This window comes from Stegastes partitus, unplaced genomic scaffold (genome assembly GCF_000690725.1).
Source record: "Stegastes partitus isolate 25-593 unplaced genomic scaffold, Stegastes_partitus-1.0.2 Scaffold2, whole genome shotgun sequence".
Classification (NCBI taxonomy): domain Eukaryota; kingdom Metazoa; phylum Chordata; class Actinopteri; family Pomacentridae; genus Stegastes; species Stegastes partitus.
Window position 1 is genome coordinate 1488200 of NW_007577733.1, and position 20840 is coordinate 1509039.

Below are 20840 nucleotides of genomic sequence, written 5' to 3' on the forward strand. Positions count from 1 at the left end.
ATGCATTTAGAGGTCTATCTTCCTCTGTTATGAACCCCCAGAGCAAACCGCATGTAAACATATCAAAGGCAAATGCACGCCGACCTGCTGGCTGTAGTCTGTCATCGTGTAAGTCAACTGTTTGGGTTTTTAGTTTGATTTGTTTTCGTGCAAACGCCTATACCCGATGATGAATGATTTCCATGTGCCGTAAACATCAACACTGTGGAATGGGTTACTTGTCGCAATGCAAATAAATGGCGAGAAAAAAAAAATATCTGTAATAGAATAAAACTATAGATTGGGTATATTTAAATTTACTTTGCTAATGGGACAATTCCAGAAATAATATATGCTTCCTGTCTTCAAGTTGGCTGATAAGCTAAATTTATGGTTAGTTGACTTTTGCCCTACGGCGACAACTTCAGCAGGGGATGCCAGGAGTTTTAGTTTTCAGCTGTGAGGGTTTTGTGAAGTTTATAGAAAGGGCCTGGGTACATCCCCTCTAGTCTGTCATCATACTTAAGTGAAGCATTGTCTAGGCCCTGCAGCTCCCCCAGATAAAACTGCCAGTGGTGCAATTTCCCCAAGACCCCTCAGGGCCCATAATTCTCTTTGTAGGTTGTCTGACAATTTGCTAAGCAGTTGAGTCAGGGACACAGGAAGACTGAGAAGTGCTGTAGCTTACTGAGTGTTCAATGAACAAGAGGTTCTACAGACAATTCTGCAAGGTTATGTGAACCATTTAACTTTCAAATTTCATATATTGTAGTAAAAATGGAAGCAGCCAACAGTGCACACAGACACACGCACGCAGACACTCAGGAAACGTATACATTCAAATAACGTAGCATGGCTGTTATTTCAGAGAGCAAGTATTTGTTTAGTGGTGATCATCAAAAGAAAAATAAATCCAGCAGATATACAGTAAGAAGAGCCTGCAGAGCCAGAAGGCAAAAGAAGAAAAGGATTTTGAGTCCCACTCTATCGAGCACTGGTGCTTTCTGGGCAACCCAGATTTAGTGCATCACATGCGTTAATCAACCTGCCAAGTGTAAAAATTGCACCAAAGGAGTATGTTGGCTGTAAGCTACAATGACATACATTGAGCACGCATGAGGCGCTTCTTCGACTGATGTACAACTGTACGTGGAAGAAGCCAAATCCTGTAATGATGCTCAGTGTTCCCTTCCACTTGTCATGTTGCAGACATGATTATGAGGGAGTTTTTTTTTTTTTTTCCCCGACTGCTTCATATCAAGCCATCTGTAATGCTGCAAAACTATCACTATGCCATTCACAAGGACACCAGTTACTCTGAAAAAGTTAAATTTATGCAAAAATCTGTTGTGCTGCCTGTAAAGAACTTTATATTTGCGGTGATTTGTGTGTGTCAGGGGAACAGAAGGACAGCAAGAGATGGCCATAAAACCTTTTTTCTTCTTCTTTTTTTTCATATTGCTACAGTTAGCCACGGAAGTCAAATCATATTTCCAATCTTTTTCACATTTTTCCCCCTCACAGTAAACCATTCACAATCAACCTGTAATTGATTGTAAGAATGAAATTGCCTGTTACAATCTGGGATAGAATTGCCAGAGGGATGGCATGAGGGAACTAAATAACAAATGAGAGGACAGGATGAAAGACACTGCTTTAATTCACCACAACTGATTTGATAATAAAACTCGAGCCCATTTCACAGTATATCCAATTATGTCTTCAGTGAGTTCTGTCATCACGGCTGTTGGGAGTTTTAAGCCTCACAATCAAGTTTGTGGCATATTCAAAACCAGTGAGCTGTCTGTCACCTAATGATATATTTTGAAAATACCTTGACATATCGAGTTACGCATTAGACATAATTAAACAGCGAACGATAATTATATTATATCCCTACATTATTATAAGTTGTCAAAACATTTTAAAGCCATCCCTACTTGGGAAACTTTTATTTCATTGCGAGCTCTTTTGGCTAATTTTGCAATTCAAAACACACAAGAGGGCTCCAAGGTGACATGAAGTATGAGTCAATTCTTCATGTGAAGGAAGTAATTAATTAGGATGTCAAATTCAGGGAGCATCCTTGCCTTCATTTTTCTTCTTAATTGGGGAATAATTTGGAATTTGGAGAGGTGGCAGATCACATTTAATGAAGATTGACACCTGTTATTTCTCCCCGTCTCCGCCACCCACCACTGACTACGATTTATTAATGGCCGTGCCCTTCTGTAGGGTACATGTGCTTCCTCAGAGCTCGCTGTCACGGGGGTCATGTCCCAACAGAGAGTGACGATTGGTGGGCTGCCGGGCGCCACCCTTAAGGGCAAACCTGGATGACAGAATAGGACTGCTCTAGGGCTTGGCTACTCATAAGCCATGTAACAGCTGTCTCTCCCAGAGTGATGACTTCATTTTGACTGCAATGATCCCCCCTGAAAGGCCCCTTGATGCTATTGTCCCCCTGAAACTAATATCAGCTTTAACATATGTCAAAAGGTCAAATGCGTGCTTTTTCACCTTTCACACAGCAAATGCTGGCAATGATCAGCCCGCACCAAAATTAAAGCGGCTGCCTGGATGTGGAAGGAAGATTAATTGCCCTCTACAGTCTGGTTGTACTTAATCTCGCGTCCTCAAAGTGTGGCTATGTGAGATTAGGTTGCACTAAGCCACTAAGCGCTCGGTGTATACACAGACAGGGACACATTTAGGTGCACGCACACATATGTAAAACATAAAAGGCCCAGTTCTGTGGGTGGCTGCTCAGAGATACACAGGTTCAACCTGAACAAATGGACGTGGAAACAAATGCTACACACACACACACACACACACACACACACACAGAGCTGTTAAACCAACCACCAAATGTCAATCTTCAATCCAGAGTAATTCACCGGAGACAGACCCATGCAGCGTTGTCACAGGACAGAGAATCTTAATCAAACCTGAGCTCTGTCAGTCCACTGCTCACCTTTTTTTTTTTTCCCCCCCCCCCACACAAAATCAAATTAAAAGAGAGAGGGTGGGATGTGTGAGTGTGGAGAATTACTGGCCTGAAACAAGAGCAACGGTTCCATCAAAAGCAATACTAAATAATCATTGTTTGTGTGTGGCAGATTGGGCAGCTTGAAAGGGTTAAGCATGAGTGGATTAAAACGCCAGCACACATCCGTTTCCATACTCTAATCCTCTTAGTGCCCACTCCTAATACGTTTTTATATCTTTCCTATCTCTCACTGAGGTGAAATATCAGATTAGTTGCCAGGCTTTGACTATATCTTATTACAACCTTATCTAACACTGAGGAGTTGTGAGCTTCCAGTCAGGCGGGGCAGCCGCTGTGCTGGGCATCGGCCTCGCTGGTGCTTGTTTTTTTTTGTTTGTTTGTTTGTTTTTTTTTTAATGCAAAATTATGGCTTCAGTGTTGCTGTCGGTTTATAATGGCAGATTTGTACATCATCTTCAGATTTGCTCATGTATTACACTTGCAGATTGTTTTGTTTATAGTGGAATCTCAGAAGTCACTTCTCACCAGTGAGGTGGCAGTTTGACATAAATTAGTCTTGGTGACTGTAGCAGGAAATGTGATATAGTCGCTGTGTTTGGTTGAGGCAGGTGAAAATGAAGCCAAGCCTTCCTCCTTGCATCTGGTGCCTACTGTGAGAAAAACAAAATGCTCTGCAGACATCATGTCTATTAACTCTGACATGTATAAACTTGTTTGCGCACATCCATATGCACACACAAACACACACACACACACACATAATAACCGGGTGTAAATACTGTAAACAAATAGTCTATCAACCTGAGACCTAAATTCAATTTAACACTGCCCCTAGCTGAACTAGATCTCATACTGTTAAAATCAATCATTTTCTTGCAAAAGTTAATGAAACATATGAGAACACAGGAGTTAAATCAATGAATGTGTTCTGATAGAAGGGTCTCTGATGCCATTTTACGGAGATCCATATTTCACAACTATCTCATATAGAACGGAAAAGCCACAGTATTGCTATTGATAGCCTTTATAGGCCGGGGAATTTTCTGGCATGATAAACTACAGATTAAGTATTTATTCGGAAAATTAGTTTTAGGCACAATGGCGGGCAGTGCAGCTTGTACAGTGACATACGAGGTTGTGAGATGCACTTTAACTTGCGACGGTCGGAGGAATGTCTAATCAGGTTACCTTTACAGTGAGCTTAATTCAAAGCTGCCAAAGTGAGACTATGCTGAGTCACTTTCTTGTATTTTCCTATAGTAGACATGACCTTTCTGCCTCCTATATGGCCTTCAACTTCATCAGGACTTTCTTTGGGAGGAGGAATATCACAGAGTGCAGGAATATTCAGAGGCATTGTGGGGTTGTTGTTAAATCCGTGCCATTTTAGGAGACCAGGAAGGAAATGAAAACATCCTCTTGTTACCTTACAAGCCCTCCCAGTCATTCAAAAATAGTTATTTACTATGCCAGCCGTTTACTCACACCACATAAACGGAAAAGTAGAAGAAATTAGCGATTGTAATTGAATCACATAGCTGTTAATTGACAAGCTAAACCACATTTAAACAAACTGCGTAGCTCCATTTAAATGAACAGGATCAATTGTAGTTGTGTTAATATTGGATTCTGTTTACACTGAACCACTAACAGTGTTGCTTTGCTGAAATGTTGATGTTTGTTTGTTTGATGCTTTCTTTCTAGGAAATGGGAGAAATTACAGCTGTCAGAAATTTTCAGATTTCTCCTATATCCAGTAATAACCACTGGGAGGCTGATGTGATCGTTTATTTGCCATCAAAACCTCAGTCAGTGCAATATGACATTAACGCAGCATACAGTGCGTGTTAGACGTATAGAAGTAGCCACGTTAAGTGGTAGTCGCAAATAGTACAGGATGTTTTCAATGTTTTGTCAATGTTGTTTTTGCTTTCTTGTTATTGCTGCGCTATTTCATTTTCCTGCTATTATTTCTTTATTGTTGCTATTGATGGAATGTCAGTGGTAATTTCATTGTTTTCATTTGTTTTGCCATCAGTTGTTCTGTTCTCCATTATGTGATTTACATCAACAACGAAGTATTGAGTGCACAATACTGCCAGCGTACCTGTCAGCTAACAAAACACTATCAGTTGCCTATTCACAGTGCCAAACAATTCACCTTTGACTTACAGTTTATACTCTGCCTGCAATGCTCGTGTGCCGTGCCTGCAATGCAGTGCACTTTCATATCAGCATAGTGAGGGGACCAGTTAATCCACAGGGTTATGATAGTGAAAGTTCTTCTTTATCCACCTTAAGATGATCCTGCTTTTGCAGTCCTGTGCAGCTCAGATATCAGTCAAGAGCTGAGGAGAGAAAAAGTACATGGGTGTGTATTGAATGTACATCCTGAGGTCTGCAAAGGGGCCATGATGGCTCGCCCACAGTGTGGAGTTGTTCCACCTTTGTGATCACTGAGGGACAGAGGAGGACAGCAGTATAAACACATATTGATGGGGAAGTTTAACAGTGTGGCTGCAGGAGAGGCTGAAAGAAGGTGTTTCTAGCTCCTCTGTTGTTTGACTAGACTTAATAAGGTGGCCGGTAGTAAGAAAAATGGTCTGTGTGTGATAGTTGCAGAGTGCATAATTTAGAAGTACCCTGCAGAATTGCACAAAGCAACCGAACAATGAATTAAAGCCTAGAAAGAAGAAAAATGTAATCTAATGAACAAAGATGTAAACAATTAATCATTTAAAATATTCAGGAAAACAAGAAAAAAACAAGTTTTATTTGAAAGATACGCATTCAGCAGGTTTGTTAGGTGTCATAGACAAACTGAATGTTTACCAGCCACCTATGAAGAATAAAAACTGTCCTATTTCAGTTTCTAATGTGTGATAAAAACAACATATTTGAGAAGCACCACCTCTAGAGTCACAAAATAAAAGCAAAAAGAAATATTAAAGAAGAGGCACTGCTGCTCTGTACCATGTGGAATATCTCACGTTTCAGTTACACAGTCGATGCTCAGGTCTGAGTGAGTTTTACCACCAGTGCTGCCATTCAGGGTTCACTTCCACGGTGCATTGATCCTGAACTACGTCTTGGAAGATAGCCAGAGCCCAGGGAGCAAGAAGAAAACTGTTGAGTAGCGATTCCAGCAAAGTGTCGTTCTTGCCCCCCACACCCCCCTTTAAAGAACTGCTGACATCATCTGCATCTTGACTTATATAGCTCTCATAAATTCAAATACATGGTTGGTTAAAACACATGAATGAGAAGGAACAACTCAGGTGGAATACAAATAGCCTGGCTTTACAACCAAATCATGAAGCAGTTTCCAGGGAAGCAGAGCACTTGAGTGTGGACATCTCTCTTGCTATCTCTTCCTTTCTCTCTCTCTCTCTCTCTCTCGCTGCCTCTATCTCTGACTGCTGCATGAGGGTAGCTATGGGGAAATTACCCATGAATGAAACAACTGTTGACACAAAGAGAATTATTTTTTTGCCCTTGCTCCACTGTACGGGCAGTGGATTATGAAATCCTGTGATCCATCCTCAGTCCTCAGGCCTCGGTAAACATTAGCTGACACATGGGGGAAAGGAATCCCCATAGCCTCGGGGCCAGATTGCCTTCTGCCAAAATAAGCAACACCACCGAACTACATAGTACGAGAGATAATGAAGCCAGGAGGCTGTAGAAAGAGCAATTATCTTAAATATTCAGGTAATAATGACCTTAGAATACCTTGAGGTTGTATTGAATAAATGAAGCAACATGTGGCTGAAATAGAAACAGAGATATTACCTTGACATTTATGAATATGTGTAGCCTAATTTTGAGACAGCTCTCTTACACTTACACCACTCTTTGTCATTGGCCAGTGAACACTAATCAAGCAGTGGCTGTAGTCTGAAGATTAAAGAAGAGTTATAAGTGGGCTGATTGTTTAAATGGATGTGTAATTGTCAACTATGCAGCCCACGCCAAAGAAAAAGACAGCACTGCTTGTTTGTTCTAATAACAATTATGACCTGATTACCTGACAAGGACCTCTAGTGGACATGCCAATTATAACTGTTAGCTGACAGAAGCAAAGGTGGAGAAAGAACAGCAGCGTTCCCTTCTTTTAACCACTGCTGTGATCTTACCTTAAACCAAGTAGCTCCTCCGATCCCAGACACAGTGGCTAAAAGGCTAAAAGGAAAAGAAAAAAATCACAAGAGTCAGTTTTGTAATGATCAGATATTTTCTGGAGGGCACTGCCCATGTCATCCTGGCAATAAAATCAGTAAATACTTCTATTAGTTCCATTTGGAAAGCAACCATGTGTGGCCTTTTTCATTATTTAGTATTGTGGCAAACGACGGTATCTCTAAGTGTGAAGCTGGTTGCTGTGAACAAAAAAACAACACGTTAGATCAATTTCTTAAAATAAAGGTTAAAATGCAAATTCGGTTCAAATTGATGCAGCAAGCAACCAATTAAATAAACACACGACCACACACCTCATCTCCGTCATAAGCTACTAGAAAGTTGTGAATAAGTCAACAGTCCCAAAACTATAAAACACAGCATACTGTTTCAGTAAATATTGGAATCGTACCGTACCACACTGCAAGTGATGGGCCAAGACACCATTACACTGTTCACACATTACCACACTGTAGCACAATGTTCAGAGCAGCTGATAACACATCTCAAAAGAACATTGAGCTCAAGCATATAACTAGCACCAGCGCACAGCAGAGCAACACTGTGCCACCAGTTTAGATATTAAACTCTACTATGTCTTTGCATAATTTATTTGGTAATAAACAAAAAGTATGTTTTACTTTTCTAAATGTCCCGTGATTCCCTCAGATCTGTAGGTTGTGCGGTTTATTCTCTTATACTCCTAATAAGATCGTCAGGAATTTCAACATAAGCTAAGATGCCAACTTTACCTTTAAAGTTGGCTTAATTGTGGACTTCTTATGTGTGCTGTAGCCGTCAGCATCTGCCCTGAACGGTGTCATGGAATCTGAAGTCTTAAAGCTGCGACTCAATAGTCCAAAGTAAAACATGCTGTCAGGGTTTTGGAAAATGTACATTGCTATGTACAATTTGAGCATTAATTTTCAAATTTTGGTTGATATAAACCTCCTGAACCTTTAAAGACCCCACAGTTTACTGCAGCATAGCTTCAATATGTGCCAGTTTGTCATCACTCCTAATTCCCCTGAAGAAGTGAGGAAAGGATCAGAATGCAAACCAGACTCATCTCTCACGCCTGGGCTTGGTTCCATTAGGTAAAGATTACCAACGCTAATATGTTTATTTTAAAATGTTAAGGACCTCCAACTCTCCATGGATCAAAAATCAGTGTGTCATACTAAAATACAATCTGCTTACCCCAGACCACTCTGTACCGAATGCACAATTAGAGTATACTGAACAGCATGATGTGCCTTTCATGTGCCATCTCCTTAATCGCACATTGCACAGAGGGATATGAGTCTACCAAGGAAGTCAATCCTCCTGCATCCGTGCGTTTTTCTGCTACTCGGATATCTGCAAAGGGAACTGCCACCTTCCTGTAGCACCTTACACCACCTTTAACGCCAAAGGCTTTGAAGACAGCTAATTTCCATACTAATTTCTTTCTTTTCTCCCTCCCCTCACCGTAATTCCAGACCAGGCACGAGGCAAGAAGACATGTGTCGCTTGATCTAATGGCGGAGGACTAATTGCATTCTGGGATACATGCCTGGAATTCAAAATGTTCCACAAAAAAAAAAACATGTTGTGCAAACAGACCACATACAACATCGCGACAATTAATAACCCACCTTCGGGGGAGAAATTTGGACTGTCCAGCCTCCCAGAAGACTGCACTGCTGCCTTTATTGATATCTGTGGCCAGATAGAGACAGGCCTGCCATCCCCAGGCAGCGTTACTCCACTGGGGCTCCACTGTGACTGGACTGTTATGAGGCCAACTTAGCCAGCCTGCTCCAATCATAGGAGCACAAACAAGCCCCTAACCACACTGAATGCTAAGCCAGATCAGTCTCGGGGGTGGTTTGTCAGGTTTTGCAGGGATAACATAGCATGAGATTATTTTTTTTCTCCACTCTCTCTCACTCACTCTCCCTGACTCTCTCCCTCTATTTCTATCTCTGTGTCTGTTATTTTGAATTCATATCTCTCTGAGGAGGAGAATGCCTTTTCGACACATGCTGACACGCACACACACTCGCATCCATACATAGTGGCATAGACACAAATGCGCCTGTGTGCTTACACCCACACACACTCTCACCTCCTATCTCTCCTCGACATAAGCAGCCAAAGCGTTCAGGGTCTCCATTTATATGGTTCAGATGTGGTTCAGCTGTGAAATTAAGATGAGGTGTTGACAAGCTAATGTTGAAATAACAAGACCTACTAATTTGTGGCCAGCCTTATGGAGCCTGTGCCATCAAATGTTCCTGCAGCCCAGTATTAAGGTGATGAAGTGTAACATTTTAAACTGGCACAATCATAGGGCAAAATCCTCATTACCACGACGGCACTGGTGGCACATTATGAAAAGCAATAAACATGACCCTTCCTCATGCGACTGCATCTATCACGCAGACAACATATGGGCGCCCGCAGGGGTGGCTCCGCTCGCCCGCCTGGGGTTTACTAACAACACTGTCATGGTCAGTGTAAACGAAAAATGACATTTTCTTAACCGAAACTCCTTTTTTATCAGCAGGAAGTCAGCATTTGTTAAAGAGAGACAATAACCTTCTCACTAAGGTTTCTGTCTTAAATAAAAATATGTGCAGCTGTTTAAGAAAGAATAGATAGAAAGATGGCAGGCAGGGAGCATGGGTAGTATGTGGTTGTGTGGAGGAAGTTGTCATCTGTGAATATAACCTCGTTGTCTCTTTTTACAGCACACAGACCAGTCAGGCTAGTCAGGATTTAGAGTATTACCATGGCTAAATCAGCCCCAGCCGCTCAGAACATTTTGGATATTAGATTAGATAGACAGATTAGAGAGGAATAAAAACCCCCAACAATATGTTATCCTCTTCTTGCCTCCATAGGTTATATACACAAAGATCAATAAACATATTTACATAAAAATGACAGAGAACACTGCATATGAAATGCAGCTGGGCATGACCGAGCACACGGCAGCTGAAAAAGCCCACCTCGATGTAGTGACCATGACGTCTCCGTTCACCGCTCCGCTCTGAGGGGATGAAAAAGGTACACAGCCAAACTAATTTGTCTTGACGAGAAAACAGCTGTAAGCACCCCCAAGAGGGCCTGACGAGATAAGTGCCATGTTGTTGAGATGGTATCAGATGGCAACAGTGTCCCACCCAGGCACCACACTACATTTTCAGGTGTTCTATCCACCATGTTGTGCCTATTAATCAGAGCTGACACTGAATAAACACAGCAACACAAAGCTAATTGACCGTACACCAGGTGAACAGAAATTTGTGTGTTCACAGATCCTGTCTATTGTGTGATTTTTTTTTCCAAATTTGTGTTTTTTTTTTTATTTCTTGAATGGGCCCAGGCTTCCTAACAAAGACAGCTGATTTTGCACACGGGAGTAATCAGATCAAAATGACATCTCTGGCATGGTATTGCGCTTGTGATTAGACCTATTGTGCTTCATGCTATGGAAACGGGGAAGGAATGTTAAATATCATGGTTTAAAGAGTCGAGCATTCGACAACATGCGGCTCCAAAATGTGTAATCAATATAGAGAGATGTGGTCCAAAACAGACTGACTCAATGATCATTTTTGAACTGCCTCAGGTTGCTTAAAGCATTCATAGCTACTGTAAAATGTTCGATTTTCCCAATTCAGGAATGCTTCTCGGAGGTCAGTCCTTTTCAGAGGAGAGTGAAATGTGTTAAAAGAAGCACTTTGTTGATTTGGGAGAAACACTACTGTAAATGGTAAATATCGAGAATGACACAAGGCTCCAAACACTCTGTAAAACGGGGTTTTTTTCTCTCCTCTCTTTTTAGAATACAACTGCAGGCAGAGAGGAGGAAATCAATGAATGGACCAAAATGTTCACGGTATGCCCTATACTGCAGAATGTTTCTGAATATATAATTAATCTCATTAATTGTTATAATGGTTATCTGTGTTACATTCTACTGCTCTATAAACTGCCTCCACAAGCATATTCCTGTTATTTTCCATCCTGCTAGGTGATATTCATGTCTATATTTAAGAAATTAAAAGAGGAAAAAAATTATTGGGGCAGCTGCCATGGCAACAAACTGTCTATATTGCTCTTCCATTGAACTTTGTAAACCTAATTTTGCTGGAGAGCAATTTTAAAATTAGGAAATTACAGAAATGGCATTCAATAACAACATACAATGCAGTGAATTGCAAATGTTCTAAAACTATAATTCCACTTGAACAAATAGCCATTTAGAGTTTAAATTGCTATTTATCATACAGACATTCAAATAGAAACACTGAGAGCACATTTGGCTCTAAACATGAGAGGATTGTAAACAAAGTCTGTTAATTGCCATCTAACAGCATAAATAGCTAAACCAATTATGCACAAATAGAACAAGCTTCTCTTAAACATATTTCATTTCAGAAGCAAATGGGTCATTGGGTTACAAATTATTAATTGTTTAAACATCAACAAACTGCATATTAAATCAATGTAGCTTTTGATGATCAGGAGCCCCACCAACCATGCAACTTCAAACAGCCCCATTCAGCCATTCTTTCATTCATTTGCATCTGTATGTAACAAGGGCCACCTCCATTCTACTACCAGACCATCTGCATCCATTTTCTGCTTTGGTGACAACGCAAGGCAAGAGCTGTCATTTCATTAGAACGGTTGGAAAGCTGTTCAAGAAAACCTCTGACGTTTTACAAAAATAAACCAGATCAGATACACCAATCAGCCACAACATCAACACCACTGACAGCTTAAAGCGTGTAACATCGATAATTTAATTAAAACTCAATATTCTGCAGGTCCTGGGATTCACGTGGATGTTCCAGACCGAGCACACACCCTCATAGCAACAGCAGGACAATGTGCCCGCCACGCTGCAAAAACTGCTCAGAAACAGCTCACAGAATACGACAAAGAGCCCGAGGCGTTAACCTGGTCTCCAAAATCCCCAGATCCTAGTCTGATCGAGCATCCACGGGATGTGCCGGAGCGAGCCCGATCCACAGAGGCTCCACCCTGCAACCCACAGGACCCAAAGGATCTACTGCCTGGTGCTGGATGCCACAAAACACCCCCAGAGGTGCTGTGTCCACTCACCAACAGGTCAGAGCTGTTTTGGCAGCACAAAGGGGACCTACACAATACCGGGGAGGAAGTTTTAAAGTCATGGCTGATCGATCCATGTGAAAATCAGCTTTTGAGGAGCGAGGAAGCATTTGTGCCCGACAAGTTTGTCATCTGAAGTCTAGAGAAAAGTTTTGTTCTATGCAAACACTCCAGCAGATAATAGAGAAAAGCACAGCTCTCTAAATTGGCACAAACAAAATACATATACTTTATTTCCACTCACTGATTCGCAGAGAAGTGACGGGGAGGGAAGGAAATGGTGCTGAGTGGTATTAACAGAACGAACGACACAAAGCTAAGCTGTAGCCACTGTGCTCTTTCTTTCTCAACTCAGCCACGAAGGGGTCCCAGGCCAGTGCTTTGGGGAAATTAGGATTAAAAGCAGGATTAAATTAAAAGTCGCACAACAGCCACCAGCACATCAGAAAATAGTTGCTGAAGAGCAGAAAAAGGATCCCATTTTGCTGTTCAATTGTACTTGTTGCCATGTTGGTAAGCCCAAGGGACTCTGTGAACTCTCAGATGGATGGGGAGAGTTGATACTAATTGATGTATCATGGACAGGCACAGTGTGGAATGGAGTGGAGGGCGTATCGTCATTGACGAGAGGCCCATAGATTAAGCCTGTCAGTTCCCCTTCCTTTTAATGCCTCTGGCAAGGGGTGCTCAGGAGGAATCAATTTTTTGAGAAGCTGTATGGGTGAGGACCATAATAATAACATCATCTTCAGCTCCAGCCAAAATAAGCATGGCCATCTTGCCCATTCAGAATCAATGCGCCAGTGTCTCTGCTGTCTTATGCTAGCTCCTCTAAGTCCATGTCTGTGCATGGGCCAAGATCCAGCGCTGGGCAGGACATAGAGGTGATAATGCCAGCATCTGTCAGAGAAGCTTAGATATTCCTTTCCAAGCAAGCAGCAGGGACAGACTACAGACGTGTGCCATTCCTTGGCAGCAGAGAAAAAACTGATACGAAATAAAATCAGTCATTCTCTGTGTACTTTCAACTGCGCTGGTTCAAGCTTTCCACCACAAATGCTTCAAATATACTCAAAACTGATGCGAGGTTGTGAAATTCCCATGGACTTAAATAGCCTAGCTCTGCCTTCTGTCTTCAAGTTTAAGAGCAAACCTCTTTAAATTGCTCGCAGTGCAGTGCTACACATATGTCAGGAAAAACATTTAGACGGCATCTTCATAGCAGATTGAGAAATATCCTATTGTGGTTGAAAAGATATTAGATTTTTTCTGCAAGGTATACGCCCATGTTGATTGACATTAAACAATCATAACACGTCAGTGCAGGTCACTGTGTTTGGAGTTTCAATAATTTCACTCATTTTCTGCACATTGTTCAAGAACAGCAAAGTCGGACTGCTTAGATTGGAATAGAAAATGTGACATTAACTCATTAAAGTGTATGTGGACACCTGTTTTTCTGCCATCTTGACAGCATTGTCTTAAGGGTTGAAGAATGTACTGGCATGTCTGTAATGATAATGAATTAAATTATTACTTTCAAACTTCACCTAATGCACAATTAAAGTGAACGCTTCATGTCTTCTCTGAGTGCAGCTATACTGGTACATATACTGTACTGAGACAAGCACAGAGTGTGGCCAGCCAGGTGCTCCTGAGCTTTACTGACAGTTTAATGAATCAGTGGACAAGTAAACACGTTACCTTCTCACAATGAGTTTTCCCTTTCTTTTTCTCTTTTTTTCTCCCCCCCTCCCAACAAATGATCGCGTTGAAAATAAACACTGATGCTAAACAGTCAATGCCACACCGCTCACAACAGAAAACTTTAAGTATTTTAACGTAGCGGTGAAAATCAATAAAGGACACAAAGGAACATCAACAGCAGGAAGTATATTGAGGTAGATTGTAGCTCATAAATGAAATATGCCACCGCTCTCTGAGAGAAAGAAATACATTGTGGCTAAATTACTGCTATAGTTTACGATCAACCCTGCTGCTCTAGGCGCTGATGTTGCCTTTATTCACACTGCACTCATCTGCAGGGGGAGAAACATCTGCAGCATTTTTAACCCTCTTAGCCCCCATCATGTACTGTGGATCTCCAAAGCGAACCAGTCAAGGATGCTTTAACCTGACAGCGTTGGGTTAATGCCTCAGACTGTTAACGAGAACCAGCTCGCTGTCTTGACGCCTTGAAAAATACATGAAATACACAAGGTGCCACAACAACAAGTCCATATGCCCATTTATTGTCTCCTGTCCGTCCACAGACATCATGTGAGGATGAAAGCACATCTTGGTGCTGCTCATTACTTTAATTGACAGTTAGCAGGGGAGAACCTGCACCTGTTCATACAATCAAGCAAACACTGCAAGCCTCTGCAACACAATTGTCAGACCGACAGAAGTACAAAATGCAGTTTGCACTGTGTTGTGCATACGACCATTCAGAAAGCCCCCGAGGAGAAGAAAAGTCCCCTGCCATCGCCTACGGTTGTTTAACTCGCTGGCATGAAGAATTTATGAGCTTAAAGATTCTTCTGGCGCTCTCGTTGTGCGACTGCAACATGTCTTGAAAAGTACTTCGGTCGAGCAAACAAGTTGCTTTGTTGATGTTTGTGAAGATGTGATTGCATTATGCAAGGGGGGGAGGTTATTTACTGGATCGGAGGCATTTAGCAGTGATTCTATTAGCTGCGGCTTCACCTTTCTTCATCTTCAGCAGCCGTTTTGATGCTGAGTAATTCTAAACTATTAAGGACGATAATTTCCTTTGCTCCGGTGACCTGTAAGATTCAGTCCTGTAGGTGTTAATATATTATAGTCTGAACAGTGTTTTGTTACAAAAATACACTAAAATCAGCCTGGCGAAGGTGCTGGTCACTTGAAATGAAAAGCAAAAATAAACAAATGAGGTAAACTGCATCTCCATATTGCACAACAATGACCTTATTCTCCTTTCCATATAGAGTTCAATCACTCTTTATTGATTAACAATGATTGGATATGGCTCGGCTCACCTCTTGGACAGAATATTAATTGTGGTCAAACTGCAGACTTCTATTCCAATATAGAGAGGAAATTGATTCGCCGGTGTGTTTCATTGTTATTCTTGTGGCACACTGTTGTTTTTCATTTGGGGTGAAACAGTCTGAAAGGGGGGTAAAAAAGAAAGAAAAGAAAAAAGAAAAAGTGGACAGAGCTGGAGGAGCAGGATGGAGCTGCGGCGGCTGCGGACGCTAGGTGTCACCCTTGTGACTTTGAAACTGGCCTGAACCTCCTCAGGATGCGATGGCGGCGGAGCGCGCCGGTGAGGCTGGAAGGCAGACTGGCTGCATGGGAGGAGGGTGTGTGTGTGCGTCTGCGTCTGTGCGTGTGTTTGTGTGCCTCTATCTGAATGAGAAGAGTGAGATTTGAGGGAGGCTGCAGTATGCGCACAGATGAACTTTCTGCTCAACCCCTTGCTCGGTGACTGTGTAGTTTTGTGTTGCCTGGCATGTACCGGTAATGAATTGTTCACATCACACGGAGCCACATGATGTCAGTCTGAATTACACGGAGATAAGAGAGAAGGGACGCTTTGAATAATGGCTAATAATTGATGCGTTATTGTTCCTTTTATCATGATGATTAGCGGCAAGCTGCAGGTCATAGTCCACCCACCTCATTATTAACCTTCTCAACAAATGATTCCATACAATGAAGGCCGTTTATAATTTTCCATGCCATAAAATTATTTTCACTATATTGCAACTCGCTCTATGTAGGCTTTCTGTAGCTAGAACTGTTTACCACAATTACATTCATTAGTCATCATGCAGGTATGAAAAAGACCATTGGAAGTAGCCAATAGTTGGTAGTTTTGGTAAAAAATTTTGTCGGGAAAGCTTTTATTTTTGTGAAATTTATATAAATATATAAGTTTATATTGATTTGGCCTGTGGCAAGATTTCCCCCCAGCATGCTCCTACATCTATAATGCTTGTGTACAATTAGGAATTGCCTCACCATGGTGCCTGGGGTTGTTGGAGTTCAGACTTAGTGCGCACTGAACGCAAATGATGTAACCAAATGCGTAAAGTTGCAACTTCTGTGTAGATCAACAGGCCCGTGCGTGATTAGAACATGTGCAATATAAGGTAAGCGCGGAAATGACACCTGCAGAGGTTGCCGAACCTTTATCTCCATGTTAGTCCACAGTGTGAATCCCCACGGTGAAGGTCCGTGTTGTAAAATATGACTTGTTACATATAATTGACTGCTGCAGCAGAAGAGAAAACAAGGGCAAAAAAAAAAAACCTGTGGAAGTTATCCCTCTCTGCCTCTGCTGGGAGAAATTAGTCTGCTATTCTTTTTTTTTCTTCCTGTGACACCCATGGGAGCCCTCTTCAAAGACCCCCACGGGTCCCCAGACCCTACTTTTGGAACCGCAGCTCTAACGATCATCTAACACTCAGCGTCGTGTTTCAACGTTCACGCTGTAATTGCCCGTTGAGTCGTCCATCTGCAGGAGAACAGGTAGTTGGCCGTGTTTCATTGCTGTACTTTGCCCCACCCACCAGCAGCTCCAGCCCTCCCGTGTAACCCCTGATTGGCTGAACGGATTGCGGGTCCTGAGACGGAGCGCTCGGCTCGGAGCTGCGCGTCCTCCAGTGTGCACCAGTGAAGCGAGAGGAGCGCTTGTTGGAGTCAACTAGACAGCCTACTGGCAACGAGTGGCGATTTCTTTTTTTACTGCCTCAGCCAGCCTGGATATAGGCTTCTGTGTGCTTCAGTTTGCTGCAGCTCAGAGAGAAATGAACATACACTAGGCTCTGGCATCGTTTCTTCTCACTGGCTTTTGGCTACATTTTCAACGGATCTTTTCTTTTTCTTTTTCTCCTTTTCTTTTTTTCAAATGTGTTGCATGGACTAATAATCGGGATACGTGCAGCCTCTTTCTTTCCAAGTGAGGTACGAGAGGAAATTAATTAGTAAGTAAAAGCTTCCAGACTTGCAGAGGGGATGAAAGACTAAATCTGCTGGAAATTAAGAAAAAAAAAAAAAAAGGTAACCGGGACTTGAGTGATGCGATGAGACATTCCTGCAATTGCACCCTTGTTCTTTAGGAGAAGATATCCGGACTTAGGCTGTTGAATAATTTTGTGACTGCAGATCCTTTTTTTTTTTTTTTTTTTTTGTGCCTTTTTTTTTTCTTTTTGCAGTTTGAACGCCTATTGGCAGCTCGACCGAAGAGGAAATGTTTTATCATTGCTTGTAACATATCTCACAGAACAAGATGTTTATCCAAAATGCGACTTAAATACTGACTGGCACCAAGGCGGAGAACTGAACACGGACTTTTGAGCCCCCATTACTTCATCTGCACGGAAGATTTTTATTCTTTTTTTTTTTTTTGCTGTGGACTTGCTCACAGGAATTCTCATTTTTTTGCGTGTGTCTATGCAGTCCGAGCATTTTCCTCCTTTCAGACGACTTGAAAATGGACAGTTCATCATATGAGTCATGTCTAAGAGCAGTTTGCCGCTTGATGAGAGCTGCAAGGATTTATGCGACTAAACCACTATTGTGAGAAGATTCAGCATGTTTTCACAGCTCTGTCGTCCCCAATGTTTCGTGCGCTGCAGTAGACCGGAGGATGTGCTCAGCCAGAGAAGAGTAAAATAGGCTACTTGTTAGAATTGTAGCGTTCACATCATGATATAATTTGCACAACACGAGAGAAATCCAAACACTTTTTTTTTCTTCCTCCACCTGGACATTTCAATGAGATGATTCATTCGTTGAATTCTTCTAGTTTTCTCTGACGTGCAACCCTGTGCGTAATTATCACGGTCTTTATTAGACAGAAAAAAAACTCAACAGGTACAATGCAAACCAAGGAGATGGAATTAATACAATTAACTGCTGTGTTCCTCTTGTTTTGGGTCGGGACTGAAGCTGTTATCAACCTGAAGTATGGAATAAACGAGGAGATGAAGCCCGGGTCAGTGATTGGAAACGTGACAAAGGACGCACTAAAGCAAGGATTTCAGATTGCACCACAGCCCCCGTACTTGAGGGTTATTTCCAATTCAGAACCGCGATGGGTGGAACTGAGTCCAGCCGGAATCCTTACAACCCAAATGAAAATAGATCGGGACGTAGTTTGTCGACAGAACCCAAAGTGCATTATTTCCCTAGAAGTGATGTCAAACTCGATGGAGATCTGTGTCATCAAAGTTGAAATAGAGGATTTGAACGACAATGCACCCAGATTCCCAACGAGCCACATTGACATTGAAATTTCAGAGAATGCCTCCCCTGGTACCAGGTTTCCCCTAGAGGGGGCAAGCGATCCGGACTCGGGAATCTTTGGAGTGCAATCATATTCCATTACCCCAAATGAGCTTTTCGGACTAGAAATAAAGACCAGAGGGGATGGGTCCAAAATCGCAGAGCTTGTTGTGCAAAAATCGTTAGACAGGGAGACCCAGTCCCACTATACATATGAAATCAGCGCAGAAGATGGAGGAGACCCCCCAAAGATAGGCGCGGTCCAGTTAAATATCAAGGTGATTGATTCTAATGACAACAACCCCGTTTTTGATGAGCCGGTGTACACAGTTAATGTGATGGAGAATTCCCCCATCAATACATTAGTCATAGACCTGAATGCAACGGATCCTGACGAGGGCACTAATGGAGAGGTTGTGTACTCGTTCAACAGTTACGTCACCGAGAAAACGAGGGATGCTTTCAAAATTGACCCCAGAACCGGGATCATCACCGTCAACGGTGTTTTGGATTATGAAACAACGCAAATATACGAGATCGACGTCCAGGCCAAAGATTTAGGTCCCAACTCCATCCCAGCCCACTGCAAAGTCACAGTAAACGTGATGGATACGAACGATAACCCACCTGTCATCAGTTTACTCTCACTGAACACGGAGATGGTGGAAGTTAGTGAGAACGCGCAGCGTGGATATGTCATTGCGCTGGTGAGGGTGTCAGATAAGGATTCCGGGGCAAACGGCAAAGTGCAGTGCAGGCTGCAGGGCAACGTTCCGTTCAGGCTGCAAGAATACGAGAGCTTCTCCACTATACTTGTTGATGGCAGGCTGGACAGAGAGCAGAAGGACACATACAACCTGACCATCCAAGCGGAGGACAGTGGCATCCCTCCTTTACGCGCCACAAAATCTTTGGTGGTCAAAGTCACCGATGAAAATGACAACCCTCCCCACTTTCTTAAGCCACACTATCAAGAGATGGTGATGGAAAACAACCTGCCCGGCTCGTGTCTGCTCGCAGTGTCAGCGGAAGACCCGGACCTGGGCATGAATGGCACAGTTTCCTACTCCATAGTCCCTGGTGAGATTAAGCACATGGATGTAAACACATATGTCAGCATAAATCCATCAGGCCGCATTTACTCCATGAGATCGTTTGATCACGAGTACACCAGGACTTTTGATTTCAAAGTTTTGGCCAGAGACAATGGCAACCCCTCCCTGTCCAGTAACGCCACGGTGCGCATCGTGGTGCTGGATGTCAACGACAACACACCTGTGATGACGAACCCCCCGCTGGTGAACGGCACAGCGGAGGTTTCCATCCCCAGAAACGCCGGGGTGGGTTACATGGTGACCCAGGTGAAGGCTGACGACTACGACGAGGGGGAGAACGGCCGGCTGACCTACACCATCTCAGAGGGGGACAGGGCTTTCTTTGAGATCGACCAGGTGAACGGAGAGGTGCGCTCCACCAGGATGTTTGGAGAAAACGCCAAATCCACCTACGAGATCACGGTGGTGGCGAGGGACCATGGCAAGCCCTCTCTGTCCGCCTCGGCCTACATTGTGGTGTACCTCTCACCAGACCTGAACGCGCAGGAGCCTATGGGACCCGTCAACCTGTCTCTCATCTTCATCATCGCCCTGGGCTCTATCGCAGCCATCCTGTTCATCACCATGATTTTTGTGGCGGTCAAGTGCAAGAGGGATAATAAGGAGATCCGGACGTATAACTGCAGGTACTGACTCCATCCCGTGTGTGTGTGTGTGTGTGTGTGTGTGTGTGTGTGTGTGTGTGTAAGAATGAAAGAGGACAGAGTTGTCAGTGCTTTGCTTTTGTCATGCAGCATGTAGAGGCCCTAATGTGAGGACTGCAGATTTTCTTTCCACAGCTGAAATTGAGGTAGGGAAGAAAAAAAAAACACAACTGAGAAAAAAAAAACCGCCTGTTTAAATCAGACACATTCTGCTGCGGCCCGCTGTTCCGTGTAAGGGATACGTGATTGATGGATTTAATCCTTCCATTGTAACCAATTGACTCATAAATACGACGGTTCAACTGTCATGTTCAATTTGCGGGTGTGTTGCCGGACAATTAACGTCCCACTGGCTCAATAGCAGTCCCAGACATTTATTATTTAACGTCCACCGTGGCTGATTGGCTGTTATCAGCTTTAATCTAGTGTGATTATGGACAGTCCTCCAGGATCATTCACATTCCCCTGCACCAGGAGGAACCAAATTAAATAAAAAATAAA

The 20840-nt window shown here is 42.7% G+C and overlaps 1 protein-coding gene across 1 annotated transcript in view; it reads left to right on the forward strand.

Annotated features, from left to right (window-relative positions):
* Nucleotides 1–2996: 2996 nt before the first annotated feature.
* Nucleotides 2997–20840, forward strand: part of pcdh19 (protocadherin 19) — a 76826-nt gene continuing 58982 nt past the window's right edge. Inside the window, exons 1-2 of the mRNA XM_008276134.1 lie at nt 2997–3007; nt 16943–20321. Of these exons, the coding sequence (XP_008274356.1) occupies nt 18175–20321 (2147 nt within the window). The 5' untranslated portion in view covers nt 2997–3007; nt 16943–18174. The remainder of the gene's footprint in view (nt 3008–16942; nt 20322–20840) is intronic.